At 39.5% G+C, this 25438-nt stretch overlaps 2 protein-coding genes across 2 annotated transcripts in view; both read left to right on the top strand.

Moving 5' to 3' along the window:
- The window catches only part of LOC143263623 (uncharacterized), a 34457-nt gene extending 33169 nt beyond the window's left edge, over positions 1-1288 (top strand). Inside the window, exon 5 of the mRNA XM_076528453.1 lies at positions 1018-1288. Within this exon, the coding sequence (XP_076384568.1) occupies positions 1018-1288 (271 nt within the window). The remainder of the gene's footprint in view (positions 1-1017) is intronic.
- A 39-nt stretch (positions 1289-1327) lies between these two features.
- On the top strand, positions 1328-3927 carry LOC143263624 (uncharacterized; the record flags this gene model as incomplete). Its single annotated transcript, XM_076528454.1, has 3 exons — positions 1328-2692; positions 2920-3460; positions 3539-3927. Coding segments are annotated over exons 1-3 (2295 nt in total), but the record flags the coding sequence as incomplete, so codon positions are not given.
- Between the last annotated feature and the right edge of the window lie 21511 nt (positions 3928-25438).

The raw sequence follows: 25438 nt of genomic DNA, 5'->3' as shown, positions 1-25438 counted from the left end.
GCTAAACCTTACACTCCGCATTGATTTGAAGCAACATCACTTGTTACGCATGCATTTGAAGCTAAACCTTCTATTCGGCATTGATTTAAGCTAAATCATGTCTTTCGCATGCATTTGAAGCTAAGCCTTCTACTCCACATTGATTTCAAGCTAAGTCATGTGTTTCGTATGCATTTGAAGCTAAACCTTCTACTCCTCATTGATATGAAGCTAAATCATGTGTGTTAGGGCCAAGTGGCCAGGATTTATGGCAGGGGCCATGTGCTTGGGTACCCGGACGGTATGGGTCTGTCCCGGGCCGTTCCCGGGCACATGTGGCACCGTCATAACGTCTCCTGGTCCTTGATTACGGTCCAGTCAATGACGGTTGGGTCTGGCATTGTTCGGGCACGTAGGCCCATCAGCGCGGGATGTCTCGCAGGAGCAGATTTTGTCACTCTCCCTCCTAACTCCCGGCCCACCGTTTTGGGGCAGTCTCCTGGATTTGGGATTGCAGTGATTGGACCGTAATTCCTTGCCGCCCACCCTAGGTTAAGAGAAGTAGGGAGGACCGAGGTGATATGAGCCATGACTCCGGTCCTCTAGAGCACAGAACATACAGAGAGTACAGACAGACAGAACAGTCTTAGAGCGATAGACAGACAACTTCAGATAGACAGAACATTCTCAGAAGACAGACAGGAACATTCTCAACAGATAGACAGAACATTCTCAGAAGACAGACAAGACAGACTTTCAAACAGAACAGAACAGAACACATAGAGAGATACGCGTAACGGTTAGGTTACGCGTTACAAATAGTCCCACTACAGTGGGTGGTCCTTCGAGGTAGTCGGCACCAAGTGCAATATTCAGAGGATCTCCGTCATCCATCTGATGAGTCCTCAACATTTGGTCCTTCGAGCCGGATCTAAGAACGCACAGACGAAGTGACAGATCATCGGAGGCTACAGCCACGCAGCATTTGGTCCTTCGAGCCGGATCTAAGAACGCAGAGACAAAGTGACAGATCATCAGAGGCTACAGCCACGCAGCACAGTGTATCACGAGAGCACCAACACCTGGCTTCAATCAGGAATCTCAGGAGCTCAGTGACGAGAAGTTTCTTCCGGAGGCTACAGCATCCAGAGAAGGCAGTGCATATAGCTTCAGAGCAGTGCAACACCACAGAAGTCCAGCACCACAGCAGGACAATCACGCAGCAGCTCAACATCATTACAGAACAACGCAGCATCCCAGTGCAGCCAACAGGCATCGACAGCAGTACCAAGTATCCCAGCCCAAGTGATAAGTACCTTTATAGTCCCATTTGCGTCAGTAAATCACTATGGCGGAAGATCTCAAACCGTTGATGATCGAGCGCGGAACGGTCAAGGCTGCACTCACGCGGTTTAAGACATTTATTTGCAAATTCGCGACCACGACTTCGGTGGGCTCTCTTAAGAAACGGTTAGATGCAAATGTATGTCTCCTTGACAATTTTAATAGAGTTCAAACGAGAATCGAAATACTCGTAGCTGGAACGGACGCCGAAGCAGCGCACGCGATCGAGCGCGAAGAATTCGAGACTGCGTATTTTGATCTGATAGATCAAGTCGAAATAGTCATTGCCCGTGCCACTCCGGAACAGAGTAGGATAACCACGAACAGCCCGATATCCGCGCAGACTGCAGATACCGCAATAAACATTAGATTACCGACACTGCAACTGCCTTCCTTTGATGGCAATTACAGTGATTGGGTGAAATTTAAAGACACATTTACATCAGTGATTCATGAGAATAATTCATTAACAGACATACAACGGTTCCATTATTTAAATACCTCACTCAAGGGGGTAGCGGCTCGTGTGATTCAAGCGTTAGGCGTGTCCGGAACAAATTACAGACATGCATGGGAATTACTCAAGTCGCGATATGAAGACTCTACAAGTCTCAAGCGGCACCATGTAAATTCATTACTTGATTTAAAATCCATTCAAAGGGAATCAGACATCACATTGCGGGAATTTCTGGACGAAGCTACAAATCATAGAATAGCGTTAATGTCTTTGGGTGAATCGGTTGAAACTTGGGATACCATGTTAGTTCCATTATTGTCCAAAAAGTTAGGTCAAGTGTCCATGAGAGAATGGGAAAGGAGAATAATATCTCAGTCGGAAATGCCTACATTTGGTCAATTCTCTGCGTTTATAGAAGAACGTTCCAAATATTTAGCAAATATCGCGGTCAGTGTTCAGATAGCTGCACCCAGGGTCGACCAGCGACCTCGAGGAACAAACAATACCCCTCATTACAACTACATAGCTTCGCATGTAGTTAACTCAGCCGGGTGCCCCGCATGTAAGGCCAATCACGCGATATATAACTGTGAGAAATTTAAGAACAGCGATTTAAATACAAAAACAAAGATAGTGCAAGAAGCCCGGCTGTGCTTCAATTGTTTGTCATCGGGACATCGGGTACGGGCGTGTACACGGAGTCATTGCAAACAGTGTGGAAGGAAGCATCATTCCTTATTACATAATCCCGAATTCAAACGCGCAGAAGAAGGCTACGCGGATACAGGAGAATCAGATTCGCGAGAACCCCCAGTACTCACAGCTAACGTAGCAAATACAATAGGGCATGCCGTATTATCGACAGCAATAGTTTATGTCAAGGACAAGGGTGGTCAGTCACATAAATGCAGGGTATTATTAGATTCGGGATCTCAAGCAAATTTTATAACCACGGAATTTGCCAACGACTCGGCATCAAACCGACTGCAATAAGTTCAACAGTGACAGGATTAGGAAGGGCAGTAAATTCCATAGAAGGTAGAGCAACATTAACAATTCATTCGCGATATAATAAATCTCAACACACGGTACAATGCCTATCAATAGAAACCATCACGTCAGACATGCCCAATTTTCAGATACATAGAGAAAAAATAGAAATTCCAAGTCACATAGAGCTAGCCGATCCAGAATTCCATTTACAACGGCCAATAGATATGCTCATTGGAGCAGGGCTATTTTGGACATTGCTATGTGTCGGTCAACACAAATCAACTCCCAACCGGCTCTTGCAAAAGACCCAACTCGGTTGGGTTTTGGGAGGCACTCCTACCTGGGCAGATAAGAAATTACCACAAAACAATATGTGTTGTTTAGCCACACTCAATGACCTGCAATCTCAATTAGAGAGGTTTTGGGACATAGAGGAACTAACCCCAAACAATAGAAATCAATGCAGCGAGAACATGTTTGGAATTACTTGCGCAAAAGGAGGCATTTTCGACAGAGATCAGATTAGTACAAACGCAACAAGCACTTCCAAATTCCAGTGCGCTACGGTCCCTAAATGTATTTCTGGACAATGGCGGACTACTCAAGGTGGGCGGAAGACTATCCAACGCACCCATAGACTACGACCAAAAGACAGCAGTATACAGAATTCATGTCAGAATATGAGACGTTAGGGCATATGTCGCGCATTGTAGAAGGTACACACGAGCAATCCGCCTACTAAATACCACCTCACACGCGTTATAGGAGATCAGAGGCTCACGTTCGAAGAGCTATATACGTTACTGACGCAAATAGAATCCTGTTTAAATTCACGTCCACTTTCACCATTATCCTCAGATCCCACAGACCTAAACCCTTTGACTCCTGGGCATTTTTTAATTGGTACTGCCCTTACAACACTGCCATCTCATGACCTACGAGATATCAAGGTCACTCGACTTAACAGATACCAGCTAATCCAGCAAATGGTCCAGCATTTCTGGCAAAGGTGGCAGCGGGAATGTATACAACAGTTGCAGCAACGACACAAATGGCAGCATTCCACCACGTCGAAATTAGCCGTGGATTCCTTGGTCATCATCAAGGAGGACAATCTACCCCCGTTACAGTGGAGCATGGGAAGAATCGTTCAGGTACACTCTGGTACAGATGGAGTGATTCGTGTCGCAACAGTCAGAACGTCAACCGGAACAATTAAACGACCCGTGACAAAATTGTGTATAATACCGTCAGATCACTTAGAAATGTCACACGAGGTGTAGCGCAACTATGTATAGTGTAAATCTCGATCATTGTAAATATTGTAATATTCGCACAGAATACGTAGATTGTAATCATATCATAAGCTTACACTTATATGGGTTATCAAATATAGACATAGTTGAACATGCGATGCATGTTCAAGGTGGGCGGTATGTTAGGGCCAAGTGGCCAGGATTTATGGCAGGGGCCATGTGCTTGGGTACCCGGACGGTATGGGTCTGTCCCGGGCCGTTCCCGGGCACATGTGGCACCGTCATAACGTCTCCTGGTCCTTGATTACGGTCCAGTCAATGACGGTTGGGTCTGGCATTGTTCGGGCACGTAGGCCCATCAGCGCGGGATGTCTCGCAGGAGCAGATTTTGTCACTCTCCCTCCTAACTCCCGGCCCACCGTTTTGGGGCAGTCTCCTGGATTTGGGATTGCAGTGATTGGACCGTAATTCCTTGCCGCCCACCCTAGGTTAAGAGAAGTAGGGAGGACCGAGGTGATATGAGACATGACTCCGGTCCTCTAGAGCACAGAACATACAGAGAGTACAGACAGACAGAACAGTCTTAGAGCGATAGACAGACAACTTCAGATAGACAGAACATTCTCAGAAGACAGACAGGAACATTCTCAACAGATAGACAGAACATTCTCAGAAGACAGACAAGACAGACTTTCAAACAGAACAGAACAGAACACATAGAGAGATACGCGTAACGGTTAGGTTACGCGTTACAAATAGTCCCACTACAGTGGGTGGTCCTTCGAGGTAGTCGGCACCAAGTGCAATATTCAGAGGATCTCCGTCATCCATCTGATGAGTCCTCAACAATGTGTTTCGCATGCATTTGAAGCTGAACCTTCTGTTCCGCATTGATTTGAAGCTAAATAAAGTGTTTCGCATGCGTTTGAAGCTAAACCTTCTACTCCGCATTGATTTGAAGCTAAATCATGTGTTTCGCCTGCATTTGAAGCTAAACCTTCCACTCCGCATTGATTTGAAGCTATATCATGTGTTTCGCCTGCATTTGTAGCTAACCCTTCCACTCCGCATTGATTTCAAGCTAAGATATGTTTTTTGCATGCATTCGAAGCTAAACCTTACACTCCGCATTGATATGAAGCTAAGTCATGTCTTTCGCAAGGATTTGATGCGATCTCGTTTGTTTCGCATGCAGTTGAAGCTAAATCATTTATATCTCAAGTATTTGAAGATAACTCATGTGTTTCGCATGTATTTGAAGCTACAGCTTCTACTCCGCATTGATTTGAAGCTAAATCATGTGTTTCGCATGCATTTGAAGCTAAACCTTCTATTCCGCATTGATTTGAAGCTAAATCATGTGTTTCGCATGCATTTGAAGCTAAACCTTCTACTCCGCATTGATTTGAAGCAAAAGTATTTGTTACGCATGCATTTGAAGCTAAACCTTCTATTCGGCATTGATTTGAAGCTAAATCGTGTGTTTCGCATGCATTTGAAGCTAAACCTCCTACTCCACATTGATATCAAACTAAGTCATGTGTTTCGCATGGATTTGAAGCAAAACCTTCTACTTCGCATTGATTTGAAGCCAACTCATGTGTTTCGCATGCATTTGAAGCTAAACCTTCTACTCCGCATTGATTTGAAGCTAAATCATGTGTTTCGCATGCATTTGAAGCTAAACCTTCTACTCCGCATTGATATGAAGCTAAGTCATGTGTTTCGCATGGATTTGATGCGATCTCATTTGTTTCGCATGCAGTTGAAGATAAATCATTTATATCTCAAGTATTTGAAGATAACTCATGTGTTTCGCATGCATATGAAGCTAAACCTTCTACTCCACATTGATTTCAAGCTACGTCATGTGTTACGCATGGATTTGAAGCAAAACCTTCTACTTCGCATTGATTTGAAACAAAAGTATTTGTTACGCATGCATTTGAAGCTAAACCTTCTATTCGGCATTGATTTGAAGCTAAATCGTGTGTTTCGCATGCATTTGAAGCTAAACCTTCTACTCCACATTGATATCAAACTAAGTCATGTGTTTCGCAAGGATTTGAAGCAAAACCTTCTACTTCGCATTGTTTTGAAGCCAACTCATGTGTTTCGCATGCATTTGAAGCTAAACCTTCTACTCCTCATTGATACGGAGTTAAATCATGTGTTTCGCATGCATTTGAAGCTAAACCTTCTGTTCCGCATTGATTTGAAGCTAAATCAAGTGTTTCGCATGCATTTGAAGCTAAACCTTCTACTCCGCATTGATTTGAAGCTAAATCATGTGTTTCGCATGCATTTGAAGCAAAACATTCTACTCCGCATTGATTTGAAGCCAAGTCAAGTGTTTCGCATGGATATGATGCGATCTCGTTTGTTTCGCATGCAGTTGAAGCTAAACCATTTATATCTCAAGTATTAGACGCTAACTCATGTGTTTCGCATGCATTTGAAGTTAAACCTTCTACTCCGCGTTGATTTGAAGCTAAATCATGTGTTTCGCATGTATTTGAAGCTAAACCTTACACTCCGCATTGATTTGAAGCAAAATCATCTGTTACGCATGCATTTGAAGCTAAACCTTCTACTCCGCATTGATCTGAAGCTAAATCATGTGTTTCGCATGCATTTGAAGCTAAACCTTCTATTCCGCATTGATTTGAAGCAAAAGTATTTGTTACGCATGCATTTGAAGCTAAACCTTCTATTCGGCATTGATTTGAAGCTAAATCGTGTGTTTCGCATGCATTTGAAGCTAAACCTTCTACTCCACATTGATATCAAACTAAGTCATGTGTTTCGCATGGATTTGAAGCAAATCCTTCTACTTCGCATTGATTTGAAGCCAACACATGTGTTTCGCATGCATTTGAAGCTAAACGTTCTACTCCTAATTGATATGAAGTTAAATCATGTGTTTCGCATGCATTTGAAGCTAAACCTTCTGTTCCGCATTGATTTGAAGCTAAATCAAGTGTTTCGCATGCATTTGAAGCTAAACCTTCTACTCCGCATTGATTTGAAGCTAAATCATGTGTTTCGCATGCATTTGAAGCTAAACCTTCTACTCCGCATTGATATGAAGCTAAGTCATGTGTTTCGCATGGATTTGATGCGATCTCATTTGTTTCGCATGCAGTTGAAGATAACTCATTTATATCTCAAGTATTTGAAGATAACTCATGTGTTTCGCATGCATATGAAGCTAAACCTTCTACTCCACATTGATTTCAAGCTACGTCATGTGTTTCGCATGGATTTGAAGCAAAACCTTCTACTTCGCATTGATTTGAAGCAAAAGTATTTGTTACGCATGCATTTGAAGCTAAACCTTCTATTCGGCATTGATTTGAAGCTAAATCGTGTGTTTCGCATGCATTTGAAGCTAAACCTTCTACTCCACATTGATATCAAACTAAGTCATGTGTTTCGCATGGATTCGAAGCTAAACCTTACACTCCGCATTGATTTGAAGCAACATCATTTGTTACGCATGCATTTGAAGCTAAACCTTCTATTCGGCATTGATTTGAAGCAAAATCATTTGTTACGCATGCATTTGAATCTAAACCTTGCACTCCGCATTGATTGGAAGCTAACTCATGTGTTTCGTATGCATTTGAAGCTAAACCTTCTACTCCTCATTGTTATGTAGCAAAATCATGTGTTTCGCATGAATTTGAAGCTAAACCTTCTGTTCCGCATTGATCTGAAGCTAAATCAAGTGTTTCGCATGCATTTGAATCTAAACCTTCTACTCCGCATTGATCTGAAGCTAAATCATGTGTCTCGCATGCATTTGAAGCTAAACCTTCTACTCCGCATTGATTTGAAGCTATATCATGTGTTTCGCATGCATTCGAAGCTAAACCTTACACTCCGCATTGATTTGAAGCAAAATCATTTGTTACGCATGCATTTGAAGCTAAACCTTCTACTCCGCATTGATTTGAAGCTAAATCATGTGTTTCGCATGCATTTGAAGCTAAACCTTCTATTCCGCATTGATTTGAAGCTAAATCATGTGTTTCGCATGGATTTGAAGCAAAACCTTCTACTTCGCATTGATTTGAAGCCAACTCATGTGTTTCGCATGCATTTGAAGCTAAACCTTCTACTCCTCATTGATACGAAGCTAAATCATGTGTTTCGAATGCATTTGAAGCTAAACCTTCTACTCCGCATTGATTTCAAGCTAAGTCATGTGTTTCGCATGGATTTATAGCGAAACCTTCTACTTCGCATTGATTGGAAGCTAACTCATGTGTTTCGTATGCATTTGAAGCTAAAACTTCTACTCCTCTATGATATGAAGTTAAATCATGTGTTTCGCATGCATTTGAAGCTAAACCTTCTACTCCGCATTGATTTGAAGCTAAATCAAGTGTTTCGCATGCATTTGAAGCTAAACCTCCTACTCCGCATTGATTTGAAGCTAAATCATGTGTTTCGCATGCATTTGAAGTTAATCGTTCTACTCCGCATTGATTTGAAGCCAAGTCAAGTGTTTCGCATGGATTTGATGCGATCTCGTTTGTTTCGCATGCTGTTGAAGCTAAATCATTTATATCTTAAGTATTTGACGCTAACTCATGTGTTTCGCATGCATTTGATGTTAAACCTTCTACTCCGCGTTGATTTGAAGCTAAATCATGTGTTTCGCATGCATTTGAAGCTAAACCTTCCACTCCGCATTGATTTGAAGCTAAATCATGTGGTTCGCATACATTTGAAGCTAAACCTTCTACTCCTCATTGATATGAAGCTAAATCATGTGTTTCGCATGCATTTGAAGCTAATCCTTCTGTTCCGCATTGATTTGAAGCTAAATCAAGTGTTTCGCATGCATTTGAAGCTAAACCTTCTACTCCGCATTGATTTGAAGCTAAATCATGTGTTTCGGTTGCATTTGAAGCTAAACCTTCCACTCCGCATTGATTTGAAGCTAAATCATGTGTTTCGCATGCATTCGAAGCTAAACCTTACACTCCGCATTGATTTCAAGCTACGTCATGTGTTTCGCATGGATATGAAGCAAAACTTTTTACTTCGCATGGATATGAAGCAAAACTTTTTACTTCGCATTCATTTGAAGCAAAATCATTTGTTACGCATGCATTTGAAGCTAAACCTTCTACTCCTCATTGTTATGTAGCAAAATCATGTGTTTCGCATGCATTTGAAGCTAAACCTTCTGTTCCGCATTGATTTGAAGCTAAATCAAGTGTTTCGCATGCATTTGAATCTAAACCTTCTACTCCGCATTGATCTGAAGCTAAATCATGTGTCTCGCATGCATTTGAAGCTAAACCTTCTACTCCGCATTGATTTGAAGCTATATCATGTGTTTCGCATGCATTCGAAGCTAAACCTTACACTCCGCATTGATTTGAAGCAAAATCATTTGTTACGCATGCATTTGAAGCTAAACCTTCTACTCCGCATTGATTTGAAGCTAAATCATGTGTTTCGCATGCATTTGAAGCTAAACCTTCTATTCCGCATTGATTTGAAGCTAAATCATGTGTTTCGCATGGATTTGAAGCAAAACCTTCTACTTCGCATTGATTTGAAGCCAACTCATGTGTTTCGCATGCATTTGAAGCTAAACCTTCTACTCCTCATTGATACGAAGCTAAATCATGTGTTTCGCATGCATTTGAAGCTAAACCTTCTACTCCGCATTGATTTCAAGCTAAGTCATGTGTTTCGCATGGATTTAAAGCGAAACCTTCTACTTCGCATTGATTGGAAGCTAACTCATGTGTTTCGTATGCATTTGAAGCTAAAACTTCTACTCCTCTATGATATGAAGCTAAATCATGTGTTTCGCATGCATTTGAAGCTAAACCTTCTACTCCGCATTGATTTGAAGCTAAATCAAGTGTTTCGCATGCATTTGAAGCTAAACCTCCTACTCCGCATTGATTTGAAGCTAAATCATGTGTTTCGCATGCATTTGAAGTTAATCGTTCTACTCCGCATTGATTTGAAGCCAAGTCAAGTGTTTCGCATGGATTTGATGCGATCTCGTTTGTTTCGCATGCTGTTGAAGCTAAATCATTTATATCTTAAGTATTTGACGCTAACTCATGTGTTTCGCATGCATTTGATGTTAAACCTTCTACTCCGCGTTGATTTGAAGCTAAATCATGTGTTTCGCATGCATTTGAAGCTAAACCTTCCACTCCGCATTGATTTGAAGCTAAATCATGTGGTTCGCATACATTTGAAGCTAAACCATCTATTCAGCATTGATTTAAAGCAAAATCATGTGTTTCGCATGCATTTGTAGCTAAATCTTCCACTCCGCATTGATTTCAAGCTAAGTCATGGGTTTCGCATGGATTTGAAGCAAAACCTTCTACTTCGCATTGATTTGAAGCAAAATCATTTGTTACGCATGCATTTGAAGTTAAACCTTCTATTCGGCATTGATTTGAAACTAAATCATGTGTTTCGCATGCATTTGAAGTTAAACCTTCTATTCGGCATTGATTTGAAACATAATCATGTGTTTCGCATGCATTTGAAGCTAAACCTTCTACTCCACATTGATTTCAAGCTAAGTCATGTGTTTCGCATGGATTTAAAGCAAAACCTTCTATTCGGCATTGATTTAAGCTAAATCATGTGTTTCGCATGCATTTGAAGCTAAACCTTCTACTCCACATTGATTTCAAGCTAAGTCATGTGTTTCGCATGCATTTGAAGCTAAACCTTCTACTCCGCATTGATTTGAAGCAAAAGTATTTGTTACGCATGCATTTGAAGCTAAATCGTGTGTTTCGCATGCATTTGAAGCTAAACCTTCTACTCCACATTGATATCAAACTATGTCACGTGTTTCGCATGGATTTGAAGCAAAACCTTCTACTTCGCATTGATTTGAAGCCAACTCATGTGTTTCGCATGCATTTGAAGCTAAACCTTCTACTCCTCATTGATACGAAGTTAAATCATGTGTTTCGCATGCATTTGAAGCTAAACCTTCTGTTCCGCATTGATTTGAAGCTAAATCAAGTGTTTCGCATGCATTTGAAGCTAAACCTTCTACTCCGCATTGATTTGAAGCTAAATCATGTGTTTCACATGCATTTGAAGCAAAACATTCTACTCCGCATTGATTTGAAGCCAAGTCAAGTGTTTCGCATGGATATGATGCGATCTCGTTTGTTTCGCATGCAGTTGAAGCTAAATCATTTATATCTCAAGTATTTGACGCTAACTCATGTGTTTCGCATGCATTTGAAGCTAAACATTCTACGCCGCATTGATTTGAAGCCAAGTCAAGTGTTTCACATGGATTTGAGGCGATCTCGTTTGTTTCGTATGCAGTTGAAGCTAAATCATTTATATCTCAAGTATTTGACGCTAACTCATGTGTTTCGCATGCAATTTGAAGTTAAACCTTCTACTCCGCGTTGATTTGAAGCTAAATCATGTGTTTCGCATGTATTTGAAGCTAAACCTTCCACTCCGCATTGATTTGAAGCTAAATCATGTGTTTCGCATGCATTCGAAGCTAAATCTTACACTCCTTATTGATTTGAAGCAAAATCATTTGTTACGCATGCATTTGAAGCTAAACCTTCCACTCCGCATTGATTTGAAGCTAAATCATGTGTTTCGCATGCATTCGAAGCTAAACCTTACACTCCGCATTGATTTGAAGCAACATCATTTGTTACGCATGCATTTGAAGCTAAACCTTCTATTCGGCATTGATTTGAAGCAAAATCACGTGCTTCGCATGCATTTGTAGCTAAACCTTCCACTCCGCATTGATTTCAAGCTAAGTCATGTGTTTCGCATGGATTTGAAGCAAAACCTTCTACTTCGCATTGATTTGAAGCAAAATCATTTGTTACGCATGCATTTGAAGCTAAACCTTCCATTCGGCATTGATTTGAAGCTAAATCATGTGTTTCGCATGCATTTGAAGCTAAACCTTCTACTCCACATTGATTTCAAGCTAAGTCATGTGTTTCGCATGGATTTGAAGCAAAACCTTCTACTTCGCATTGATTTGAAGCAAAATCATTTGTTACACATGCATTTGAAGCTAAATCTTCTATTCGGCACTGATTTGAAGCTAAATCATGTGTTTCGCATGCATTCGAAGCAAAACCTTTCCCTCCGCATTGAATTGTAGCAAAATCATTTGTTACGCATGCATTTGAAGCTATAGATTCCACTCCGCATTGATTTGAAGCTGAATCATGTGTTTCGCAAGCATTTGAAGCTAAACCTTCTACTCCACACTGATTTCAAGCTACGTCATGTGTTTCGCATGGATATGAAGCAAAACTTTCTACTTCGCATTCATTTGAAGCAAAATCATTTGTTACGCATGCATTTGAAGCTAAACCTTCTATTCGGCATTGATTTGAAGCTAAATCATGTGTTTCGCATGCATTTGAAGCTAAACCTTATACTCCACATTGATTTCAAACTAAGTCATGTGTTTCGCATGGATTTGAAGCAAAACCTTCTACTTCGCATTGATTTGAAGCCAACTCATGTGTTTCGCATGCATTTGAAGCTAAACCTTCTACTCCTCATTGATACGAAGCTAAATCATGTGTTTCGCATGCATTTGAAGCTAAACCTTCTATTCGGCATTGATTTAAGCTAAATCATGTGTTTCGCGTGCATTTGAAGCTAAACCTTCTACTCCGCGTTGATTTGAAGGTAAATCATGTGTTTCGCATGCATTCGAAGCTAAACCTTACACTCCGCATTGATTTGAAGCAACATCACTTGTTACGCATGCATTTGAAGCTAAACCTTCTATTCGGCATTGATTTAAGCTAAGTCATGTGTTTCGTATGCATTTGAAGCTAAACCTTCTACTCCTCATTGATATGAAGCTAAATCATGTGTTTCGCATGCATTTGAAGCTAATCCTTCTGTTCCGCATTGATTTGAAGCTAAATCAAGTGTTTCGCATGCATTTGTAGCTAAACCTTCTACTCCGCATTGATTTGAAGCTAAATCATGTGTTTCGGTTGCATTTGAAGCTAAACCTTCCACTCCGCATTGATTTGAAGCTAAATCATGTGTTTCGCATGCATTCGAAGCTAAACCTTACACTCCGCATTGATTTGACGCAACATCATTTGTTACGCATGCATTTGAAGCTAAAGATTCCACCCCGCATTGATTTGAAGCTAAATCATGTGTTTCGCAAGCATTTGAAGCTAAACCTTCTACTCCACATTGATTTCAAGCTACGTCATGTGTTTCGCATGGATATGAAGCAAAACTTTCTACTTCGCATTCATTTGAAGCAAAATCATTTGTTACGCATGCATTTGAAGCTAAACCTTCTATTCGGCATTGATTTGAAGCTAAATCATGTGTTTCGCATGCATTTGAAGCTAAACCTTATACTCCACATTGATTTCAAACTAAGTCATGTGTTTCGCATGGATTTGAAGCAATACCTTCTACTTCGCATTGATTTGAAGCCAACTCATGTGTTTCGCATGCATTTGAAGCTAAACCTTCTACTCCGCATTGATTTGAAGCTAAATCATGTGTTTCACATGCATTTGAAGCTAAACATTCTACTCCGCATTGATTTGAAGCCAAGTCAAGTGTTTGGCATGGATTTGATGCGATCTCGTTTGTTTCGCATGCAGTTGAAGCTAAATCATTTATATCTCAAGTATTTGAAGCTAACTCATGTGTTTCGCATGCATTTGAAGTTAAACCTTCTACTCCGCGTTGATTTGAAGCTAAATCATGTGTTTCGCATGCATTTGAAGCTAAACTTTCCACTCCGCATTGATTTGAAGCTAAATCAAGTGTTTCGCATGCATTTGAAGCTAAACCTCCTACTCCGCATTGATTTGAAGCTAAATCATGTGTTTCGCATGCATTTGAAGCTAAACCTTCCACTCCGCATTGATTTGAAGCTAAATCATGTGTTTCGCATACATTTGAAGCTAAACCTTCTATTCGGCATTGATTTGAAGCGAAATCATGTGTTTCGCATGCATTTGTAGCTAAACCTTCCACACCGCATTGATTTCAAGCTAAGTCATGTGTTTCGCATGGATTTGAAGCAAAACCTTCTACTTCGCATTGATTTGAAGCAAAATCATTTGTTACGCATGCATTTGAAGTTAAACCTTCTATTCGGCATTGATTTGAAACTAAATCATGTGTTTCGCATGCATTTGAAGTTAAACCTTCTATTCGGCATTGATTTGAAACTAAATCATGTGTTTCGCATGCATTTGAAGCTAAACCTTCTACTCCACATTGATTTCAATCTAAGTCATGTGTTTCGCATGGATTTAAAGCGAAACCTTCTACTTCGCATTGATTGGAAGCTAACTCATGTGTTTCGTATGCATTTGAAGCTAAACCTTCTACTCCTCATTGATATGAAGCTAAATCATGTGTTTCGCATGCATTTGAGGCTAAACCTACCACCCCGCATTGATTTGAAGCTAAATCATGTGTTTCGTATGCATTCGAAGCTAAACCTTACACTCCGCATTGATTTGAAGCATAATCATTTGTTACGCATGCATTTGAAGCTAATCGTTCTACTCCGCATTGATTTGAAGCCAAGTCAACTGTTTCGCATGGATTTGATGCGATCTCGTTTGATTCGCATGCAGTTGAAGCTAAATCATTTATATCTCAAGTATTTGACGCTAACTCATGTGTTTCGCATGCATTTGATGTTAAACCTTCTACTCCGCGTTGATTTGAAGCTAAATCATGTGTTTCGCATGCATTTGAAGCTAAACCTTCCACTCCGCATTGATTTGAAGCTAAATCATGTGGTTCGCATACATTTGAAGCTAAACCATCTATTCAGCATTGATTTAAAGCAAAATCATGTGTTTCGCGAGCATTTGTAGCTAAACCTTCCACTCCGCATTGATTTCAAGCTAAGTCATGTGTTTCGCATGGATTTGAAGCAAAACCTTCTACTTCGCATTGATTGGAAGCTAACTCATGTGTTTCGTATGCATTTGAAGCTAAACCTTCTACTCCTCATTGATATGAAGCTAAATCATGTGTTTCGCATGCATTTGAAGCTAAACCTTCTGTTCCGCATTGATTTGAAGCTAAATCAAGTGTTTCGCACGCATTTGAAGCTAAACCTTATACTCCGCATTGATTTGAAGCTAAATCATTTGTTTCGCATGGATTTGAAGAAAAACTTTCTACTTCGCATTCATTGGAAGCTAAGTCATGTGTTTCGCATGGATTTGAAGCAAAACCTTCTACTTCGCATTGATTTGAAGCTAAATCATGTGTTTCGCATGGATTTGAAGCGAAACCTTCTATTCCGCATTGATTGGAAGCTAACTCAAGTGTTTCGCATGCATTTGACGTTAAACCTTCTACTTTGCATTGATTTGAAGCTAAATCATGTGTTTCGCATGCATTTGAAGCTAAACATTATATTCCGCATTGATTTGAAGCTAACTCATGTGTTTCGCATGCATTTGAATCTTAACCTTCTACTCCACATTGATGTCAAGCTAAGTCATGTGTTTCGCATGGATTTGAAGCAAAACCTTCTACTCCGCATTGATTTGAAGCTAAATCATGTGTTTCGCATGCATTTGAAGCTAAACCATCTACTCCACATTGATGTCAAGCTAAGTCATGTGTTTCGCATGGATTTGAAGCAAAACCTTCTACTTCGCATTGATTTGAAGCTAAATCATGTGTTTCGCAAGCATTGGAAGCTAAACCTTCTATTCGGCATTGATTTGAAGCTAAATCATGTGTTTCGCATGCATTCGAAGCTAAACCTTACACTCCGCATTGATTTGAAGCAACATCACTTGTTACGCATGCATTTGAAGCTAAACCTTCTATTCGGCATTGATTTAAGCTAAGTCATGTGTTTCGTATGCATTTGAAGCTAAACCTTCTACTCCTCATTGATATGAAGCTAAATCATGTGTTTCGCATGCATTTGAAGCTAAACCTTCTGTTCCGCATTGATTTGAAGCTAAATCAAATGTTTCGCATGCATTTGAAGCTAAACCTTCTACTCCGCATTGATTTGAAGCTAAATCATGTGTTTCGGTTGCATTTGAAGCTAAACCTTCCACTCCGCATTGATTTGAAGCTAAATCATGTGTTTCGCATGCATTCGAAGCTAAACCTTACACTCCGCATTGATTTGACGCAACATCATTTGTTACGCATGCATTTGAAGCTAAAGATTCCACCCCGCATTGATTTGAAGCTAAATCATGTGTTTCGCATGCATTTGAATCTTAACCTTCTACTCCACATTGATGTCAAGCTAAGTCATGTGTTTCGCATGGATTTGAAGCAAAACCTTCTACTCCGCATTGATTTGAAGCTAAATCATGTGTTTCGCATGCATTTGAAGCTAAACCATCTACTCCACATTGATGTCAAGCTAAGTCATGTGTTTCGCATGGATTTGAAGCAAAACCTTCTACTTCGCATTGATTTGAAGCTAAATCATGTGTTTCGCAAGCATTGGAAGCTAAACCTTCTATTCGGCATTGATTTGAAGCTAAATCATGTGTTTCGCATGCATTCGAAGCTAAACCTTACACTCCGCATTGATTTGAAGCAACATCACTTGTTACGCATGCATTTGAAGCTAAACCTTCTATTCGGCATTGATTTAAGCTAAGTCATGTGTTTCGTATGCATTTGAAGCTAAACCTTCTACTCCTCATTGATATGAAGCTAAATCATGTGTTTCGCATGCATTTGAAGCTAAACCTTCTGTTCCGCATTGATTTGAAGCTAAATCAAATGTTTCGCATGCATTTGAAGCTAAACCTTCTACTCCGCATTGATTTGAAGCTAAATCATGTGTTTCGGTTGCATTTGAAGCTAAACCTTCCACTCCGCATTGATTTGAAGCTAAATCATGTGTTTCGCATGCATTCGAAGCTAAACCTTACACTCCGCATTGATTTGACGCAACATCATTTGTTACGCATGCATTTGAAGCTAAAGATTCCACCCCGCATTGATTTGAAGCTAAATCATGTGTTTCGCAAGCATTTGAAGCTAAACCTTCTACTCCACATTGATTTCAAGCTACGTCATGTGTTTCGCATGGATATGAAGCAAAACTTTTTACTTCGCATGGATATGAAGCAAAACTTTTTACTTCGCATTCATTTGAAGCAAAATCATTTGTTACGCATGCATTTGAAGCTAAACCTTCTATTCGGCATTGATTTGAAGCTAAATCATGTGTTTCGCAAGCATTGGAAGCTAAACCTTCTATTCGGCATTGATTTGAAGCTAAATCATGTGTTTCGCATGCATTTGAAGCTAAACCTCCCACTCCGCATTGATTTGAAGCTAAATCATGTGTTTCGAATGCATTCGAAGCTAAACCTTACACTCCGCATTGATTTGAAGCAACATCATTTGTTACGCATGCATTTGAAGCTAAACCTTCTATTCGGCATTGATTTGAAGCAAAATCATTTGTTACGCATGCATTTGAATCTAAACCTTGCACTCCGCATTGATTGGAAGCTAACTCATGTGTTTCGTATGCATTTGAAGCTAAACCTTCTACTCCTCATTGTTATGTAGCAAAATCATGTGTTTCGCATGCATTTGAAGCTAAACCTTCTGTTCCGCATTGATTTGAAGCTAAATCAAGTGTTTCGCATGCATTTGAATCTAAACCTTCTACTCCGCATTGATCTGAAGCTAAATCATGTGTCTCGCATGCATTTGAAGCTAAACCTTCTACTCCGCATTGATTTGAAGCTATATCATGTGTTTCGCATGCATTCGAAGCTAAACCTTACACTCCGCATTGATTTGAAGCAAAATCATTTGTTACGCATGCATTTGAAGCTAAACCTTCTACTCCGCATTGATTTGAAGCTAAATCATGTGTTTCGCATGCATTTGAAGCTAAACCTTCTATTCCGCATTGATTTGAAGCTAAATCATGTATTTCGCATGAATTTGAAGCAAAACCTTCTACTTCGCATTGATTTGAAGCCAACTCATGTGTTTCGCATGCATTTGAAGCTAAACCTTCTACTCCTCATTGATACGAAGCTAAATCATGTGTTTCGCATGCATTTGAAGCTAAACCTTCTACTCCGCATTGATTTGAAGCTAAGTCATGTGTTTCGCATGGATTTAAAGCGAAACCTTCTACTTCGCATTGATTGGAAGCTAACTCATGTGTTTCGTATGCATTTGAAGCTAAAACTTCTACTCCTCTATGATATGAAGCTAAATCATGTGTTTCGCATGCATTTGAAGCTAAACCTTCTACTCCGCATTGATTTGAAGCTAAATCAAGTGTTTCGCATGCATTTGAAGCTAAACCTCCTACTCCGCATTGATTTGAAGCTAAATCATGTGTTTCGCATGCATTTGAAGTTAATCGTTCTACTCCGCATTGATTTGAAGCCAAGTCAAGTGTTTCGCATGGATTTGATGCGATCTCGTTTGTTTCGCATGCTGTTGAAGCTAAATCATTTATATCTCAAGTATTTGACGCTAACTCATGTGTTTCGCATGCATTTGATGTTAAACCTTCTACTCCGCGTTGATTTGAAGCTAAATCATGTGTTTCGCATGCATTTGAAGCTAAACCTTCCACTCCGCATTGATTTGAAGCTAAATCATGTGGTTCGCATACATTTGAAGCTAAACCATCTATTCAGCATTGATTTTAAGCAAAATCATGTGTTTCGCATGCATTTGTAGCTAAATCTTCCACTCCGCATTGATTTCAAGCTAAGTCATGCGTTTCGCATGGATTTGAAGCAAAACCTTCTACTTCGCATTGATTTGAAGCAAAATCATTTGTTACGCATGCATTTGAAGTTAAACCTTCTACTCCTCATTGATATGAAGCTAAATCATGTGTTTCGCATGCATTTGAAGCTAAACCTTCTGTTCCGCATTGATTTGAAGCTAAATCAAGTGTTTCGCACGCATTTGAAGCTAAACCTTATACTCCGCATTGATTTGAAGCTAAATCATTTGTTTCGCATGGATTTGAAGAAAAACTTTCTACTTCGCATTCATTGGAAGCTAACTCATGTGTTTCGTATGCATTTGATGCTAAACCTTCTACTCCTCATTGATATGAAGCTAACTCATGTGTTTCGCATGCATTTGAAGCTAAACCTTCTGTTCCGCATTGATTTGAAGCTAAATCAAGTGTTTCGCATGCATTTGAAGCTTAACCTTCTACTCCGCATTGATTTGAAGCTAAATCATGTGTTTCGCATGCATTTGAAGCTAAACCTTATATTCCGCATTGTTTTGATGCTAACTCATGTGTTTCGCATGCATTTGAAGTTAAACCTTCTACTCCGCATTGATTTGAAGCTAAATCATGTGTTTCGCATGCATTTGAAGCTAAACCTTCTACTCCACATTGATGTCAAGCTAAGTCATGTGTTTCGCATGGATTTGAAGCAAAACCTTCTACTTCGCATTGATTTGAAGCTAAATCATGTGTTTCGCATGCATTTGAAGCTAAACCTTCTATTCCGCATTGATTGGAAGCTAACTCAAGTGTTTCGCATGCATTTGACGTTAAACCTTCTACTTTGCATTGATTTGAAGCTAAATCATGTGTTTCGCATGCATTTGAAGCTAAACATTATATTCCGCATTGATTTGAAGCTAACTCATGTGTTTCGCATGCATTTGAAGCTTAACCTTCTACTCCACATTGATGTCAAGCTAAGTCATGTGTTTCGAATGGATTTGAAGCAAAACCTTCTACTCCGCATTGATTTGAAGCTAAATCATGTGTTTCGCATGCATTTGAAGCTAAACCTTCTACTCCACATTGATGTCAAGCTAAGTCATGTGTTTCGCATGGATTTGAAGCAAAACCTTCTACTTCGCATTGATTTGAAGCTAAATCATGTGTTTCGCAAGCATTGGAAGCTAAACCTTCTATTCGGCATTGATTTGAAGCTAAATCATGTGTTTCGCATGCATTCGAAGCTAAAACTTACACTCCGCATTGATTTGAAGCAACATCACTTGTTACGCATGCATTTGAAGCTAAACCTTCTATTCGGCATTGATTTAAGCTAAGTCATGTGTTTCGTATGCATTTGAAGCTAAACCTTCTACTCCTCATTGATATGAAGCTAAATCATGTGTTTCGCGTGCATTTGAAGCTAATCCTTCTGTTCCGCATTGATTTGAAGCTAAATCAAGTGTTTCGCATGCATTTGAAGCTAAACCTGCTACTCCGCATTGATTTGAAGCTAAATCATGTGTTTCGGTTGCATTTGAAGCTAAACCTTCCACTCCGCATTGATTTGAAGCTAAATCATGTGTTTCGCATGCATTCGAAGCTAAACCTTACACTCCGCATTGATTTGACGCAACATCATTTGTTACGCATGCATTTGAAGCTAAAGATTCCACCCCGCATTGATTTGAAGCAAAATCATGTGTTTCGCAAGCATTTGAAGCTAAACCTTCTACTCCACATTGATTTCAAGCTACGTCATGTGTTTCGCATGGATATGAAGCAAAACTTTTTACTTCGCATGGATATGAAGCAAAACTTTTTACTTCGCATTCATTTGAAGCAAAATCATTTGTTACGCATGCATTTGAAGCTAAACCTTCTATTCGGCATTGATTTGAAGCTAAATCATGTGTTTCGCAAGCATTGGAAGCTAAACCTTCTATTCGGCATTGATTTGAAGCTAAATCATGTGTTTCGCATGCATTTGAAGCTAAACCTCCCACTCCGCATTGATTTGAAGCTAAATCATGTGTTTCGAATGCATTCGAAGCTAAACCTTACACTCCGCATTGATTTGAAGCAACATCATTTGTTACGCATGCATTTGAAGCTAAACCTTCTATTCGGCATTGATTTGAAGCAAAATCATTTGTTACGCATGCATTTGAATCTAAACCTTGCACTCCGCATTGATTGGAAGCTAACTCATGTGTTTCGTATGCATTTGAAGCTAAACCTTCTACTCCTCATTGTTATGTAGCAAAATCATGTGTTTCGCATGCATTTGAAGCTAAACCTTCTGTTCCGCATTGATTTGAAGCTAAATCAAGTGTTTCGCATGCATTTGAATCTAAACCTTCTACTCCGCATTGATCTGAAGCTAAATCATGTGTCTCGCATGCATTTGAAGCTAAACCTTCTACTCCGCATTGATTTGAAGCTATATCATGTGTTTCGCATGCATTCGAAGCTAAACCTTACACTCCGCATTGATTTGAAGCAAAATCATTTGTTACGCATGCATTTGAAGCTAAACCTTCTACTCCGCATTGATTTGAAGCTAAATCATATGTTTCGCATGCATTTGAAGCTAAACCTTCTATTCCGCATTGATTTGAAGCTAAATCATGTGTTTCGCATGGATTTGAAGCAAAACCTTCTACTTCGCATTGATTTGAAGCCAACTCATGTGTTTCGCATGCATTTGAAGCTAAACCTTCTACTCCTCATTGATACGAAGCTAAATCATGTGTTTCGCATGCATTTGAAGCTAAACCTTCTACTCCGCATTGATTTCAAGCTAAGTCATGTGTTTCGCATGGATTTAAAGCGAAAACCTTCTACTTCGCATTGATTGGAAGCTAACTCATGTGTTTCGTATGCATTTGAAGCTAAAACTTCTACTCCTCTATGATATGAAGCTAAATCATGTGTTTCGCATGCATTTGAAGCTAAACCTTCTACTCCGCATTGATTTGAAGCTAAATCAAGTGTTTCGCATGCATTTGAAGCTAAACCTCCTACTCCGCATTGATTTGAAGCTAAATCATGTGTTTCGCATGCATTTGAAGTTAATCGTTCTACTCCGCATTGATTTGAAGCCAAGTCAAGTGTTTCGCATGGATTTGATGCGATCTCGTTTGTTTCGCATGCTGTTGAAGCTTAACCTTACACTCCGCATTGATTTGAAGCAAAATCATTTGTTACGCATGCATTTAAATCTAAACCTTCCACTCCGCATTGATTTGAAGCTAACTCATGTGTTTCGCATGCATTCGAAGCTAAACCTTACACTCCGCATTGATTTGAAGCAAAATCATTTGTTACGCATGCATTTAAATCTAAACCTTCCACTCCGCATTGATTTGAAGCTAAATCATGTGTTTCGCATGCATTCGAAGCTAAACCTTCCACTTCACATTGATTTCAAGCTAAGTCATGTGTTTCGCATGGATTTGAAGCAAAACCTTCTACTTCGAATTGATTTGAAGCAAAATGATTTGTTACGCATGCATTTGAAGCTAAACATTCTATTCGGCATTGATTTGAAGATAAATCATGTGTTTCGCATGCATTTGAAGCTAAACCTTCTACTCCACATTGATTTCAAGCTAAGTCGTGTTTCGCATGGATTTGAAGCAAAACCTTCTACTTCGCATTGATTTGAAGCTAAATCATGTGTTTCGCATGCATTTGAAGCTAAACCACATATTCCGCATTGATTTGAAGCTAACTCATGTGTTTCGAATGCATTTGAAGCTAAACCATCTACTCCGCATTGATTTGAAGCTAAATCATGTGTTTCGCATGCATTTGAATCTAAACCTTCTATTCCGCATTGATTTGAAGCTAACTCATGTGTTTCGCATGCATTTGAAGTTAAACAGTCTACTCCGCATTGATTTGAAGCAAAATCATTTGTTTCACATGCATTTGTAGCTAAACCTTCCACTCCGCATTGATTTCAAGCTAAGTCATGTGTTTCGCATGGATTTGAAGCAAAACCTTCTACTTCGCATTGATTGGAAGCTAACTCATGTGTTTCGTATGCATTTGATGCTAAACCTTCTACTCCTCATTGATTTGAAGCTAACTCATGTGTTTCGAATGCATTTGAAGCTAAACCTTCTACTCCGCATTGATTAGAAGCTAAATCATGTGTTTCGCATGCATTTGAAGCTAAACCTTCTATTCCGCATTGATTGGAAGCTAACTCATGTGTTTCGCTTGCATTTGAAGTTAAACCTTCTACTCCGCATTGATTTGAAGCTAAATCATGTGTTTCGCATGCATTTGAAGCTAAACCTTCTACTCCGCATTGATTTGAAGCTAAATCAAGTGTTTCGCATGCATTTGAAGCTAAACCTCCTACTCCGCATTGATTTGAAGCTAAATCATGTGTTTCGCATGCATTTGAAGTTAATCGTTCTACTCCGCATTGATTTGAAGCCAAGTCAAGTGTTTCGCATGGATTTGATGCGATCTCGTTTGTTTCGCATGCTGTTGAAGCTTAACCTTACACTCCGCATTGATTTGAAGCAAAATCATTTGTTACGCATGCATTTAAATCTAAACCTTCCACTCCGCATTGATTTGAAGCTAACTCATGTGTTTCGCATGCATTCGAAGCTAAACCTTACACTCCGCATTGATTTGAAGCAAAATCATTTGTTACGCATGCATTTAAATCTAAACCTTCCACTCCGCATTGATTTGAAGCTAAATCATGTGTTTCGCATGCATTCGAAGCTAAACCTTCCACTTCACATTGATTTCAAGCTAAGTCATGTGTTTCGCATGGATTTGAAGCAAAACCTTCTACTTCGAATTGATTTGAAGCAAAATGATTTGTTACGCATGCATTTGAAGCTAAACATTCTATTCGGCATTGATTTGAAGATAAATCATGTGTTTCGCATGCATTTGAAGCTAAACCTTCTACTCCACATTGATTTCAAGCTAAGTCGTGTTTCGCATGGATTTGAAGCAAAACCTTCTACTTCGCATTGATTTGAAGCTAAATCATGTGTTTCGCATGCATTTGAAGCTAAACCACATATTCCGCATTGATTTGAAGCTAACTCATGTGTTTCGAATGCATTTGAAGCTAAACCATCTACTCCGCATTGATTTGAAGCTAAATCATGTGTTTCGCATGCATTTGAATCTAAACCTTCTATTCCGCATTGATTTGAAGCTAACTCATGTGTTTCGCATGCATTTGAAGTTAAACAGTCTACTCCGCATTGATTTGAAGCAAAATCATTTGTTTCACATGCATTTGTAGCTAAACCTTCCACTCCGCATTGATTTCAAGCTAAGTCATGTGTTTCGCATGGATTTGAAGCAAAACCTTCTACTTCGCATTGATTGGAAGCTAACTCATGTGTTTCGTATGCATTTGATGCTAAACCTTCTACTCCTCATTGATTTGAAGCTAACTCATGTGTTTCGAATGCATTTGAAGCTAAACCTTCTACTCCGCATTGATTAGAAGCTAAATCATGTGTTTCGCATGCATTTGAAGCTAAACCTTCTATTCCGCATTGATTGGAAGCTAACTCATGTGTTTCGCTTGCATTTGAAGTTAAACCTTCTACTCCGCATTGATTTGAAGCTAAATCATGTGTTTCGCATGCATTTGAAGCGAAACCTACTATTCCGCATTGATTTGAAGCTAAATCATGTGTTTCGCATGCATTTGAAGCTAAACCTTCTACTCCGCATTGATTTGAAGCTAAATCATGTGTTTCGCATGCATTTGAAGCTAAACCTTCTATTCCGCATTGATTGGAAGCTAACTCAAGTGTTTCGCATGCATTTGAAGCTAAACCTTCTACTCCACATTGATTTCAAGCTAAGTCATGTGTTTCGCATGGATTTGAAGCAAAACATTCTACTTCGCATTGATTTGAAGCTAAATCATGTGTTTCGCATGCATTTGAAGATTAACCTTACACTCCGCATTGATTTGAAGCAAAATCATTTGTTACGCATGCATTTAAATCTAAACCTTCCACTCCGCATTGATTTGAAGCTAAACCATGTGTTTCGCATGCATTCGAAGCTAAACCTTACACTCCGCATTGATTTGAAGCAAAATCATTTGTTACGCATGCATTTAAATCTAAACCTTCCACTCCGCATTGATTTGAAGCTAAATCATGTGTTTCGCATGCATTCGAAGCTAAACCTTCCACTCCACATTGATTTCAAGTTAAGTCATGTGTTTCGCATGGTTTTGAAGCAAAACCTTCTACTTCGCATTGATTTGAAGCAAAATGATTTGTTACGCATGCATTTGAAGCTAAACATTCTATTCGGCATTGATTTGAAGATAAATCATGTGTTTCGCATGCATTTGAAGCTAAACCTTCTACTCCACATTGATTTCTAGCTAAGTCGTGTTTCGCATGGATTTGAAGCAAAACCTTCTACTTCGCATTGATTTGAAGCTAAATCATGTGTTTCGCATGCATTTGAAGCTAAACCATATATTCCGCATTGATTTGAAGCTAACTCATGTGTTTCGAATGCATTTGAAGCTAAACCTTCTACTCCGCATTGATTTGAAGCTAAATCATGTGTTTCGCATGCATTTGAAGCTAAACATTCTATTCCGCCTTGATTTGAAGCTAACTCATCTGTTTCGCATGCATTTGA

The sequence above is a fragment of the Megalopta genalis genome, unplaced genomic scaffold (genome assembly GCF_051020955.1).
Source record: "Megalopta genalis isolate 19385.01 unplaced genomic scaffold, iyMegGena1_principal scaffold0893, whole genome shotgun sequence".
NCBI lineage: Eukaryota > Metazoa > Arthropoda > Insecta > Hymenoptera > Halictidae > Megalopta > Megalopta genalis.
This window is presented reverse-complemented; position numbering and strand designations above follow the sequence as displayed.